The sequence below is a fragment of the Procambarus clarkii genome, chromosome 69, assembly GCF_040958095.1.
Source record: "Procambarus clarkii isolate CNS0578487 chromosome 69, FALCON_Pclarkii_2.0, whole genome shotgun sequence".
Taxonomy (NCBI): Eukaryota; Metazoa; Arthropoda; class Malacostraca; order Decapoda; family Cambaridae; genus Procambarus; species Procambarus clarkii.
This window is the reverse complement of record NC_091218.1, coordinates 13,009,124-13,022,228: the sequence shown is the minus strand read 5'-3', so window position 1 is coordinate 13,022,228 and position 13,105 is coordinate 13,009,124. Positions and strand designations below refer to the sequence as shown.

Genomic DNA, 13,105 nt, shown 5'->3' with positions numbered 1-13,105 from the left:
AATTATAGACCCAAATCATTAACAAGCTTGATAATCACTTGGAACGATAGTTAAAGCCAAATGGATTGAACACCTAGAGCGTAATGACATAACGGACAAACTGCACGGTTTTCGAACAGGAAGATCCTGTGTAACAGATCTATTTTTTTTTGTTTTTTGAGATATATACAAGAGTTGTTACATTCTTGTATAGCCACTAGTACGCGTAGCGTTTCTGGCAGGTCCCTGGAATACGATCCCCGCCGCGAAGAATCGTTTTTACAACCAAGTACTGTACTCATTTTACTGTTGAGTTAAACAGAGGCTACAGTTAAGGATTTGCGCCCAGTAAATCCTCCCCAGCCAGGATACGAACCCATGACAAGGCGCTCGCGGAACGTGTTACGACCCTGGGTTCTTCAGTGGAAACCAGAGGTAAAAATTTAACTAAATAAGCTACGTTAGAGTAGGAAATCGCAACTCGATGTGTCTTTGTTTGTATCTTCCCTGCCAGACGTAAGACTATTCTTGTTTCTCAAAGAGCATTTAAAGACTGAGCTGGGGGTTGATTATTAAATAATAACATAGGCACCAACTATGTTTACTAATATTCTAATCATTTGTAAAGTAAACCTGAGTAAACTTGGTATAGGGCTGCGGTACGATTAGTTGAGCAGTCTGCCGGCAGCAGCCAGCTGGGGGAAAGGAGAGGGAGACTCCATCTTTTTCTGAGCTGGCGTGGTGTGGACAGGATCCTCCTACCCTTCCTCTTCGTTTCCTTATTTCTGTTTCTTGTTCAAGTACCAACGGAGTTATTATTCCCTGTCTGGCATACTCATGTTCTATGTGTAGAGTAGTATATTTTGTGTGTAGTAGGTGTGTTTAGAGTTTATATTACTAGTTATTCTAAAGGGGGTTCCATTGGAACCACGTGGTCCCCTACCCTAAGCTGACTAACTTCAAGTTATTCAATAGTAGAGCTTTACCCTAGCTTGTGCTCAGTGTAAAACCTTGTATCCTGCTCAAGTGGACCAAGGCTTTTAACATAAGATAGGGTGGTAAAGTTATTATTATTATTGTTATTGGTGTGAGTGTATATGGGGGGCTGTTAAGGGGTTAATAAATAAGTACATGAATTATAAGAGTATCGTTCTTCCTGTGTAGGAGATCTTGATCATTCCCTAGACTGACCTTGTTGTGTAGCCAAGTAGTCAGCACTACTTCTAGTTTCCATGGGGGCCAGGCCTTACTGATCTCCCCAAATAGATACATCTTTATTCTGACTGACCTTACCCCTGAATAGCACTAGATTCCCCATAGCAAGCCCACCACTTTTATAACAGAACGCCAGGCGAGTGTCTTACCACTACACCACGGAGACTGCTTAGTTTTTATGATAGAGCCACAGAGATAACACAGGAAAGAGGTGGTTGGGTTGACTGTGTATCTGGACCTAAAAAAAAAAAAGCACTGAATGTAATAAAATGCCATTTTCTGAATGAGACCCTTAGGCTCCCTGGAGCTATCCGGGCTGATATGAATGTATTAGACCCTGGCATCAGTCAAGTGAATGAAGTTCTTAGGCCTACCGGAGACCATGAGCCAGAACCTGGCCCCCCCTCAGGGGGGGGCCAGGTTCTGGCTCATGGTTCATTGGTTCATTGCTCCTCGGTTCATTGCTCCTCGAATCCACGAGGAGCAATGGCCTATAGAAACCCCCATGTGGTTGGAAGCTTTCTATGTCTGCCATCGACCGGGTCAGGCACCCAGAAAGGTAAGCGCCCCAAATCAAACCCTATCTGGTTAAAATATGCTATTGAAAGGCGAACTACTGGAGAGAACCCCCCCAAATGAAAAACAGGCAAACGAGTATGGCATTACCAACATCACCATGCCGCTGTCTGAGCAGCTTTCACCTCCCCGGGAGTGGGAAGGGGGAGCCCCAGACCCCTGCACTGGGGGTCTGGGGTATTCACACCCCCAGTTCTGGGGCTGAATGTCAAGAACTCGCGAAAAAACGCTGACCGGAAGGAGGGAGGGTGGCCGAGGAGCCTCAAGGTCTCGCCCAGAAAATGGCGTTTCATAACATTCAACGCTGGTTTTCTGGGGAGAGCCCTTTCGGCTCCCCGGAGCCACTTCGCCAAAGATAAAACAAGAGGGACTTACCCGGGAGGCAGTCACCACTAGCTCCTCAACTCGAAGTCGAGACAACTGTCTGCAACTGCAGACCCAATGCGACACATGCCTGACCAGGGTCAGGAATATTGACTTTGTAGTGAGCGGCCAGGACCCTGTTCGACCTCCAAAAACCCAGTGCCCGAATGTATGCCCAAAACATATTACCGAAGACAGCAGCCAACACTGTCCTCGGTGACCTGGGAGACCCGAACCCTGTATCAGGGAAGAAGGGAAACCAGGTCAAGCCAAAGCGTGTCCCCGGCCACTGAGGCCGTGCGCGCAGGTAACGGTGAAGAGCCGCAACCGGACACAACACATGATACACCCCCGGCCAAACAAACCATGTATAACAACCCAAGGACCCCTCCGGAAAACAGCAGTCTCATTCTTCGCCAGAAAAGGAGGAGACGGATGCAAACGAACAAACCTACCACCAGGACCAAAATATGCACTCTAGGAGAGCATGAAGCTCCCCAACCCGACCCCCCCAGAGGGCAATGCCAACAGCAAAAGACCCTTCGCAAAACAATCCTGAACCAAAGGAGCCACAGCAAACCGAGGAGAGGAGAGAAAAGAGCACCTGGTCTAATGACAAGGTGATTTTCACCTGGCTTGCTCAGACAGTGCATGAGCAAGCCAGAGGTGAAACAATGCAGGATTGACTAAGTGGTGCTGTGTCCCCTAGCTGCACAGCAGTGCTGTGCGCTGCTCATGCATATGCCAGCCTTGGTCACTTTCTCAGTACTAAGGCTCTCACAGCCACTGCAGATGCTGACTTTTTTTCAAAATAGCGTCTGTTTACAGAGTCCCGAGGCACAGGATGCGAGCGCCGAGTACCCGTGGGAGATTTGAAGTGCTCTCTATACCTAAAAATACCATATGGTGCTCTGTGCAACCCCGATCAGGTGCTTTAAGGCGCTCTGCTCAGTGTAGTGGTCAAGTAAGAGGCAGGTATAGTTTACAGTATCAAAGGTTTTTCTCAGGTCAATGAAGAGGCCAATTTGGAACTCATTTTTGTCAAGGGTTGTGTTGATTATATCAAGGAGACTATACATGGCATCACTGGTACTCTTTTGGGAATAGAAACCAAACAGACAGGGACTTAATATGTTGAATTGCACAAGGTAGGAATGCAATTGTATATTGCTTCCGATTACTATCCTCCTTTTCCCTTCCCTTTTCCCATTTTTTGTTATGCTAAATGTTTAAAGTTTTTATTCTCTCGTTTTTTGCTCACAATTAACACATAGTAAATGGTTATCTTGAGATGATTTCGGGGCTTTTAGTGTCCCCGCGGCCCGGTCCTCGACCAGGCCTCCACCCCCCAGGAAGCAGCCCGTGACAGCTGACTAACACCCAGGTACCTATTTTTACTGCTAGGTAACAGGGGCATAGGGTGAAAGAAACTCTGCCCATTGTTTCTCACCGGTGCCTGGGATTGAACCCAGGACCACAGGATCACAAGTCCAGCGTGCTGTCCGCTCGGCCGACCGGCTCCCTTTATGGTACCAGCAGTTTTATTTCATTTTTTTTTATTATTATTGTGCGTTTGGAACAACACCTGCCAGAATAGTTACTGCTCTATTCCAGATCACATTACAAATGCATAGCATACTTTATTCCCAAAAGGACATGGTCACTTTTGCCCAAGGGGGAACATACTGAATGTCAAATATCTCCTCTTCTTTCCTGGTGAATATCAAATCCAGCATTGAGGGAACATCCCTGTCCCTCATCCTCGTAGCTTGTTTAACATTATTCATGAATGTCTCCAGGATGAGGTTTACAAATCTATAGGTCCGAAAGTCCTCTGTTCTAGCTTCATAGGCCTCCCAGTCTATAGATTTCAATTTTAAGTCACCAATTACCAGCAGTTGTGATCCATCTTTATCCACTCTTGCTATAATCTCTCCCCATTGTTATGAGGCTCTATTGTTTATTATCCAGCTCCTCCTCTGTCCATGTGTTGCATGGCGGTGGACTGTATGCATCTATGATTATCAGTTTATCATCCTGATTACAAATCTCTAGTGTTAATATGCCAACTTCTCATGGATTGACAATCATTATTTTATTTAACTTCAGGCATTCTTTCACCAGCATAAAAATGCCTTTACCTTTCCTAATTTTTCTGTCCAGTCTCCAAACTAAGTAGCCCCTTGGGAATACGACTATTTAAAATATCATCTTTAAGTTTCACCTCCGAGTATAACAATGTCTGGTGTCTGCAACTGTATTACATCATTTAGCTCTAGTATCTTTTACCTCGCTCCATCTATGTTAGTGTAAGAAATTTTCAGGAACATATTTCTCCCATTGTTCTTTACCTCCACCTTCTCTAAGTGATTTTCTTCGTTTGCCTTTTTGTACCATTTCACAGGTTTGCCTACCCCCCTATCACCTTGTAGAAAAAAATACATTCTTCTTCATTTATGCTCTCATTTAGATGTAATAGAACCCATGAGTAAAACACCAGAAATAAACACATCTCTCTTATATTACAAGAGTCAGACTAAATCTTTGCAAACACTCCATGCAAATAATAGTACCCAGTCTATGGCACTCACTCATGAATTAAAAAATTGTCCAATCAATACTTTATTCAACTAGGAAAACCAAAAGGTACATATTTTCATCCTCATAGTTTCCACCTTTTGGTACCCACTCACTCAAGAAATACAACTTCATCACCATAATCTATTCTATCAATTTGTAATGTAGTAATTATGTTTTTTTTCCTTTTCCTAAAAATCCGTTTCCTCTATTGTTTAGTTTAGGAACCCGGCCAAAATGCCATGCATATTAGTGGCTTTGCAAGACTGTTACACTCAAACCCTAATTTATGCACTTCCTCAACCCAGCATACTTTCATGTATATAAAGAAACAAATATTAGGGAAGGAAGATAGTGGGGAGTCTAACCGAAGACACCAATTAGAGAACTGGCTCACTACGAATCCACGTAACAAATCACAACCATAAATACTGTTAGGATCGAGTGTGATGGTGTAGTATTTAGTATTATCTATGTCGGATTGTTATCAGATCGATTCATTTCTCAAGCAGCAGAGAAAAACTGCAATTAGTACACCAAAAATCTAGGACTATGAATGCACTGGCATACACTAGAAGGCTTCTTTGGGCAATGCCCCAGGTCCAAACAGGAGAGAAACGGCTGTGCAAAGCAACCCTTGTACCAGAAGACAAGAACCCCCCCTACCCCCCTCTCCCCACTCAAGAATACAGCTGTATCTCTTACCTGAATACACAAAAAGGACTACTTGCACAGAAACCTGGGAATATAACTCATAACTCACGAGAGCCTGAGAGGTAATATGAGTCATGTAGATTATGAAGAAGCTGAATAGCCAAGCATTTAAAAGCCTTGGCCCAATGAACATACTGTACACAGAGTATATATATACTTTTAATAACTATACATACCTTAATCAAATGAAAGAAAGACATTGGTCTCTTAGTAGGATCTGATGACTTAAGCCACATATCGATACGAGTCAGAACAAGGTCAATGTGAGAGGCAGCTGTCGTCCCCACACACAAAGCCAAACTCTCTCGTTCTGCAAGGTAAAAAAAAAAAAAAAAAAATTGATGGAATATGTTCTCAACATAAATCTATAATGGCAACGCTGGGATGGACAGCCACAATGCTATACAGTATAGTACTGGCTAATCCTGCAAGGCTTTTAGCCAGGATTTCACTAAATTTAGTTAAGATAAATTAGATAGTTGAAAAGTTAGTGGGTGAGGGAAACATAGATATCGAGATAACCAAGTAGGTACCGTACACAGTGAAGAGTTCTTGGGTTTTACATTGAAGAGAGAACAGCAGATTAAGTGAAAATACTAAATAAAAATATTTAATAGTACAATAACTTCACTACAAGGAATCAACATGTGGGGGCACACCCATTTCATTAGATCGCAAGCAACTTCATTTAGGTTTGTGCCCAGGTCAGGGAGGATCGACTGGGTTATCATCTTCATGTGTTCACCCAACAGTAACTGGGGATCTGGTTATAAACCAATTGGTGGGTAGTGTTCCTGGGAAAACTAGTACACTCCTCCACCTTGCTATCGGACCTCAATCATTCGTTTATGATCCGACCAGTGACTGCCTATGTAGTTCCGCGGCCGGCCACCGATGTAGCCGGTGGTGTCGCTGTTTGTTTTGTTTACCTGCGGCAAACAAACCCACCCTCTTTCTCATTGTTTTATATCGGTGCACATTTTTTGCATCCTGCTACTAGTACGTCTGGAAATGCAGGAAATATGTTGTTTAGGGCTTCAACTAGCAGTGAAGTCAAGAGAAAATATATTATGATGATTATCTATTACCAGAGCATTCAGCTTATAAAGGAAGATGAATCTGGAATGTCTCCTGTAATTACCTATATGTAGTTACAGGATGAGAGCTACATTCGTGGTATCCATCTCCCCAGCACTGTCATATAATGCTTTGAAATTACTGGTGGTTTTGGCCTCCACCTTCTTACCTAACTTGTTCCAACCATCTACCACTCTGTTTACAAAAGTGAATTTTCTTATATTTCTCTGGCAGTTTTCTTCCATTAGTTTAAATCTATGACCTCTTGTTCTTGTAGTTCAAAGTCTCAGGAATTCTTTCCTATCAATTTTATCGATTCCTGTTACTATTTTGTACGTAGTGATCATATCGCCTCTTTTTCTTCTGTATTTTAGTTTTTGCATATTTAATGCCTCTAACCTCTCCTCATAGCTCTTGTCCTTCAGTTCTGGGAGCCACTTAGTGGCATGTCTTTGCACATTTTCCAGTTTGTTGATGTGCTTCTTAAGATATGAGCACCATACAACCATTGCATATTCTAGCGTTGGTCTAACAAAAGTCGTGAACAATTTCTTTAGTATTTCTCCATCCATGTATTTAAAAGAAATTCTGAAGTTAGAAAGTGTAGTATAGGAAAGTGAGTATAGAAAGTGATGTAGTAGTATAGTGAAATGAGAATAGTATATAGTATAGTATAATGAAAAGTGAAATGTAATATAGAAAGTGAAAGTATGTAGTACAGTGGCACCTCTACTTACGATTACCCCGACTTACGGTAATTTTGAGTTACAATGTAAATTTCATCGAAAAATGCGACTCGACTTAAGATAATGTCGTTGACTAACGATATTTGTTGGTACACGTTTGGGTCGACCGAGTGCGTGGTTCCCTGTCACGTGGGCCAACCTGCCTCAGTTTACTAGAGTTGCCCGCTTAGTGATAATCACGCCTATAAGAAATTCCGTTTTTGTGGTGATATTTTGCTTTTTGAACATAAAACTGATTATTATATATCACACCATGGGTCCCAGAAAGTCAGTGGTAAGGTTCAACCTAAGAAAATAGTTGCGAGTTGAGGCAGTAAAGGATGTCCCTTCCTCATTAAGAAAATGTGTGAAGTATGGGAAGAACAGCAAAGTTTTGTTGAAAAAACTCGCCCATATAAAGCTGAAGCAGGCCGTTGCATTGACCTTTTAAATGACAATGTGATGTCTTACTACAGACAAGTGTTAAAATGTAGGGAAAAACAAGTGTTTTTAGACAGACTCTTACTAAGACAAGCAAGCAGTGAGCCACAAGCAGGTCATAGTGGTGTGCAGGCAAAACATGCCAGAGAGAGTATCCCAGAGAAGTCCTCACTGCCTGATGTTATAATGGAAGGGGACTCCCCTTCCAAACCGTAACACCTCTCCTCCTCCCCCCTCATCACCATCTTCCATACACCACCAAGAGTTCTCCATAAAGATAAGATAAACATTTGTACTGTATTGTAGTTAGAGAACAAAATTGTATTCAGTATAAAATGTATTTGTAAGTTAATATTTTGGAGGGTGGGGAATGGATTAATTCAACTCCCTTTATTTCTTATGGGAAAAATCGCTTCGACTTACGATATTTCGACTTACGATCCGTCTCTGGGAACGGATTACCATCATAAGTCGAGGGCCCCATTGTATATACAATGTTCTTAATGTGGCCCTCAGGTGACAGTTTTCTATCTAGAACCACCCCTAGATCTCTTTGTCAGAATTCTTTAAAGATTTCTCACATAATTTATAGGTTGTGTGGGGTCTATGTTCTCCAATTCCACATTCCATAACATGGCATTTATTCACATTAAATTCCATTTGCCAAGTGGTGCTCCATATACTTATTTTGTACATGTCTTCTTGTAGGGCATGACAATCATCTAGGTTTCTAATCTTTCCAATTATCTTAGCATCATCAGCAAACATGTTCATATAATTCTGTATTCCAACTGGTAGATCTTTTATGTAGACAATGAACATTATTGGTGCAAGAACTGAACCCTGTGGTACTCAACTTGTGACATTCATCCAATCAGATACATTGCCTCTGATTACAGCCCTCATTTTTCTACCAGTTAGGAAATTTTTCATCCATGTTAGAAGCTCACCTGTCACCCCTCCGATATGTTCCAATTTCCAGAACAACCTCTTATGTGGAACTCTGTCAAAAGCCTTTTTTAGGTCCAGATAGATGCAGTCAACCCAACCATCTCTTTCCTGTAAAATCTCTGTGGCTCTATCATAGAAAATGAGTAAATTCGTTACACAAGATCTTCCAGATTGAAAACCATACCGTCTGTCTGATATTATATCGTTTTTCTTCAGGTGTTCTACCCATTTAGTTTTAATTATTTTTCCAATATTTTGACTATTACACTTGTCAATGATTCAGGTCTATAATTGAGGGGGTCTTCCCTGCTTCCACATTTGTAGACTGCAACTATGTTAGCCTTTTTCCACACATCAGCTACAACTCCTGTACACAGGAATGCCTGAAAAATCAGTTGAAGTGGAATGCCGAGCTCAGGTGCACATTCTCTCAGAACCTATGGTGAAACTCCATCTGGACCAACTGCTTTGTTCTTACTTGGCTCCTTGAGCATTTTTTCTACTTCGTCTCTAGACACCTCTATGTGTTCTCTGGAATTCTTATTATGTCTGGTTCCCTGAAGATTTCATATTGTACAAACACATTTTGGAACTTTTCCTTTAATGTTTCACACATTTCCTTTTCATTTTCCGTGAATCCATTTCTCATTTTCAACCTCTGAATATTATCTTTTACCTGCAATTTGTTGTTTATGAATTTATAGAATAGACCTGGTTCTGTTTTACAATTATTCGCAATCCTTTTTTAAAAATTTCTTTCTGCCTCTCTCCTCACTGCTGTGTAGTTGTTTCTCGCATCTTTGTATCACTGGTATATTTGGGGGTTTGGCCTCTTCCTATATTGATTCCATTTTTGTATCTTTTGGTCTCTGGCCCTCTTGCAATTTCTGTTGAACCAATCCTGTTTCCTGGTTCTGCATCTCTGTTTTGGTATAAATTTTGTTGTGCCTTTGCCTCTGTGTGGTGGTGGTGGTGGTGGTGCGATAAGAGGTGCAGAGGAATGTATGTCCAAATTTGAGAATGTGATTCTCTCTCTCCTGACCAAATTTATAATGCCAATGAAACAAGTTTGTACTGGTGTATCTTAACCTAACCAAACCCAACCAAACAGTCTAATATTACCAAAGCAAACCTAACCAAACCCAGCCAAACCAAATTTTACCAAACCATATCAAACCAAACCAATGTTAACTAAACCTAACCAAACCAAAGCTAACCCAAGCAAACCTTACCTAACCTAACCAAAGCAACCCTAACCTAACCAAAGCAAACCTAACCAGACTTAACCAAATCAAACCAAAGCTAACCATACCAAAGCCAACCTGACATAACCTAACCAAACCCAAACCAAACCTCACCAAACTTAACCAATCAAAGCTAAACATAACCTTACCAAAGCTAACCAAAGCCAACCTGACCTAACCAAAGCCAACCTGACCTAAGCAAAGCCAACCTGACCTAACCAAAGCTAACTAAACATAACCTAAGGTAATCAAACAAAAACCCAACCCTCCCCTCAACCCCCAATTAACACCACTATACTCACATACACATCAGTCCAAGATCATAATTATTAATTATTATAATATGTAGAGTAACATGTAGACACTTGGTGAGGACCCATATTCACTGATGCTGTATTACCAGTATTCTGTGGCATTTTGTTTGAAGTATCCAGCGAAAACACAACGTACAGTGGAACCTCGAATAACGAATTTAATCCGTTTCGGCACCGAGCTCATTATGTGAAACGCTCGTCTCTGAAAATTAATTTCCCCCCATTTAAAATAATGGAAATCAAATTAATCCGTTCTATCACCGAAAAACATCAATATGATATTTGATGTTTTAAATAATGGAGCAGCCTACTTTACATACACTGAACAAACCTTTATGATATTTTCTTTCTTCAAATTTGTTAAATTTTTTCATTTTTTTTTTTATAACAAAAGGTTTGTTCAGTGTTTGTCAGGTAGGCTGCTCCATGTTTCTTAAAAAAATAAAAAAATAAAAAACGGTCGAAACAATTTGAAAAACGAACAAATGCCATAAAGGTTCATTCAGTGTTTGTTGGGTAGACTGCTCCATTATGGCAAACTGTCTTTCTTTCAAATGTGTTCCATTTGTTTTGTATTTTTCATTTATTTCTCAATAATGGAGCAGCCTACCCGACAAACACTGTATGAACCTTTATGGCATTTGTCCGTTTTTCAAATTGTTTCAATTGTTTTTTAATTTTTTTTTTTAAGAAACATGGAGCAGCCTACCTGACAAACACCAAACAAACCTTTGACATTTTTTTTTAATTTTATTTCTTTTTTCTACAAAAAAGTTAATGCTTTGCAACATCACAACAGTCACCCCTTTACATCCCAGCATCTTTAAAAAAAAAAAAAAAATTATTTGCATCGTCAGAGGCATCCGATAATGTGCGAGAAGCAGCGCGACCCCACCATGTGGAGGTGTCGTTATTTAAACGAGCTCTCGCCAAACGATACGAATTGTCGGCGATCGGGGTGCTTGTTACCCAAATTGCTCGCCAATTGAGGCGCTCGTCACTCGAGGTTCTACTGTACCGTTACAGACTGTACCTGTACGTAAAGATATTTTTTGTGCTTGGGGGAGAATTCGACTACTTATCCAGACACGACTACATATCCAATCAGAGTTGGGCCCCGAGGTGTCAGGATGGTAGGATGTCGAGTGTAAGGTTTTTAAACTTTATATTTAACATGAGCTACAGGAAGCCTGCTAACAGGAGTCAGAAGTCATCTGCTCCTGTATCTTATTACATAAAAAGAAAATTGTCCTTCACTAATGTGAAAATACAATAAACACTATTCGGTATACAACATTGTTAATTTGTGTGTATTATAATATACAGTACATTATTACAAATTTTATTTATCTATGGATTGTATATAGTATAAATAAAACGTAAATATTGTAATTAATGTACTGGATAAAATTATAATTACATGAAAGTAGTGTAGACATGCTTTGCTTAACTCCATTTTTTATGAAATGACACGATGTTACTGCATTTATCCTGCTCCACCACAGTCTTGCCATTTTCCCCATTACGTATTGTTACGGTGCCCTCTCCTATTTCTTTCGTTTGCCGGCTTAAAGAGTCATATCAGCTCTCCCTACTGATTCTCTGAGGTTCAGGGAGTCTAATGATATATGTGGCGACCAGACCGACTGCCATTTAATGGAAGGAGGTTATATTATAAGTTGTAAATAAGGAGAAATTGGCGCCCTGATATAAAATGGAACAGTATCCCCTAAGGCAGATATGACCTTGTGGAAGGGACGCTATGCCGATCGCGGATTGGCCGACGTAGGTCGCGGGCGACAAATCGGGGCCCGCCATGACGTCACCGAGTGCCCCGGGCGGCGCCAACGTCAGAGTTGTACTGACCGTGGAAGCGACAGGACGCGCCTCGGTCTGCTCTCAAGGATTGGAGGCTCTGCAAGCCTTGTTCAGTGGATTGAGCTGGCCTTCGTTGCCCACCATAGTTATTGGAGACCCTGCGCTTCTGGGAAGCAAAGAGGAACCAAGTTCAGTGAGCAGAGAAGTGCCCAAACTTGGAAAATGGTCGGCGACGACGCTGGGGCGGCCCCGCTGGCTGGACGTTGAGGTCTGGAAGGTGGGCGAGCAAGCTAGCTGTGACTGGGGTCACATCCACTGAGAATCTTGGAAGGACGACACAGTGCCTAGGACAAGGAGCGACGCCCTGTGGGAGAGGCGAGTGTGGGGAAAAATAGAGACTAGCTCAGCGCCCATCGATGAACCAGGATTGGGGCAGCTGAATCGCAGGGATTGGAACGGAGACGACGCGAAGGCTTCACGACACCTGAGGACCTGTGGAACGCCCTGGATCGTCGAGGATCGACCCAAGGAAGCGTGGGACCCTCACACCATCGAGGGACAGGCGTCGTGAGCCAGGAGTGTAAGGTAGATCATTTTCCCTCCCATTACCCCTTGTATGAGTAGGCTAGTTAGGCCACAATATTTACTTGTGTATGTGGCAGCAATACTTTATTACTTTAATAGTAGAATAGGCTGCAATGCAGCTTGGGTCCAGGACTGTCAGAGAGGACAGTGTGTATGGATGGCAGGACAGTGAAGAAGAGGTGCCGACGTGGTGAAGAGGCCCTCCTGTGAGAGTGTGAGACTCCTGTCTTCCTGCCCAGTTGAAGGAGAGTTGGAGGTCGTGGAAGAAGAGGCTGACGATCTCCAGACTCATTACCCATATTCCATATTCATGTATTACTTGTGATTGTGTGTGTGTGTTCATGTAATTTGCGTCAGTAAATCCACACATTTTATTACTGTGTTTGAGTGTGCCTCCATTTGTGATATTTCTCTTGAGCATACATTTCTGGCTACAAACGATATATGATACACCCACTGAACTGCATTGCTGGGGTGCAGATATAATAACCCAGCTGGCGACCTTGCTAAGAGGAAGATAGAGAAG

At 41.9% G+C, this 13,105-nt stretch overlaps 1 protein-coding gene across 3 annotated transcripts in view; it reads right to left on the bottom strand.

Annotated features, from left to right (window-relative positions):
- c11.1 (maestro heat like repeat family protein c11.1) overlaps nucleotides 1-13,105 on the bottom strand; it is a 123,956-nt gene that overhangs the window by 88,068 nt on the left and 22,783 nt on the right. For all 3 annotated transcript variants that reach the window (XM_045765299.2, XM_069311047.1, XM_069311046.1), the window contains exon 7: nucleotides 5,601-5,734. In XM_045765299.2, coding sequence (XP_045621255.2) covers nucleotides 5,601-5,734 — 134 coding nt within the window. The remainder of the gene's footprint in view (nucleotides 1-5,600; nucleotides 5,735-13,105) is intronic.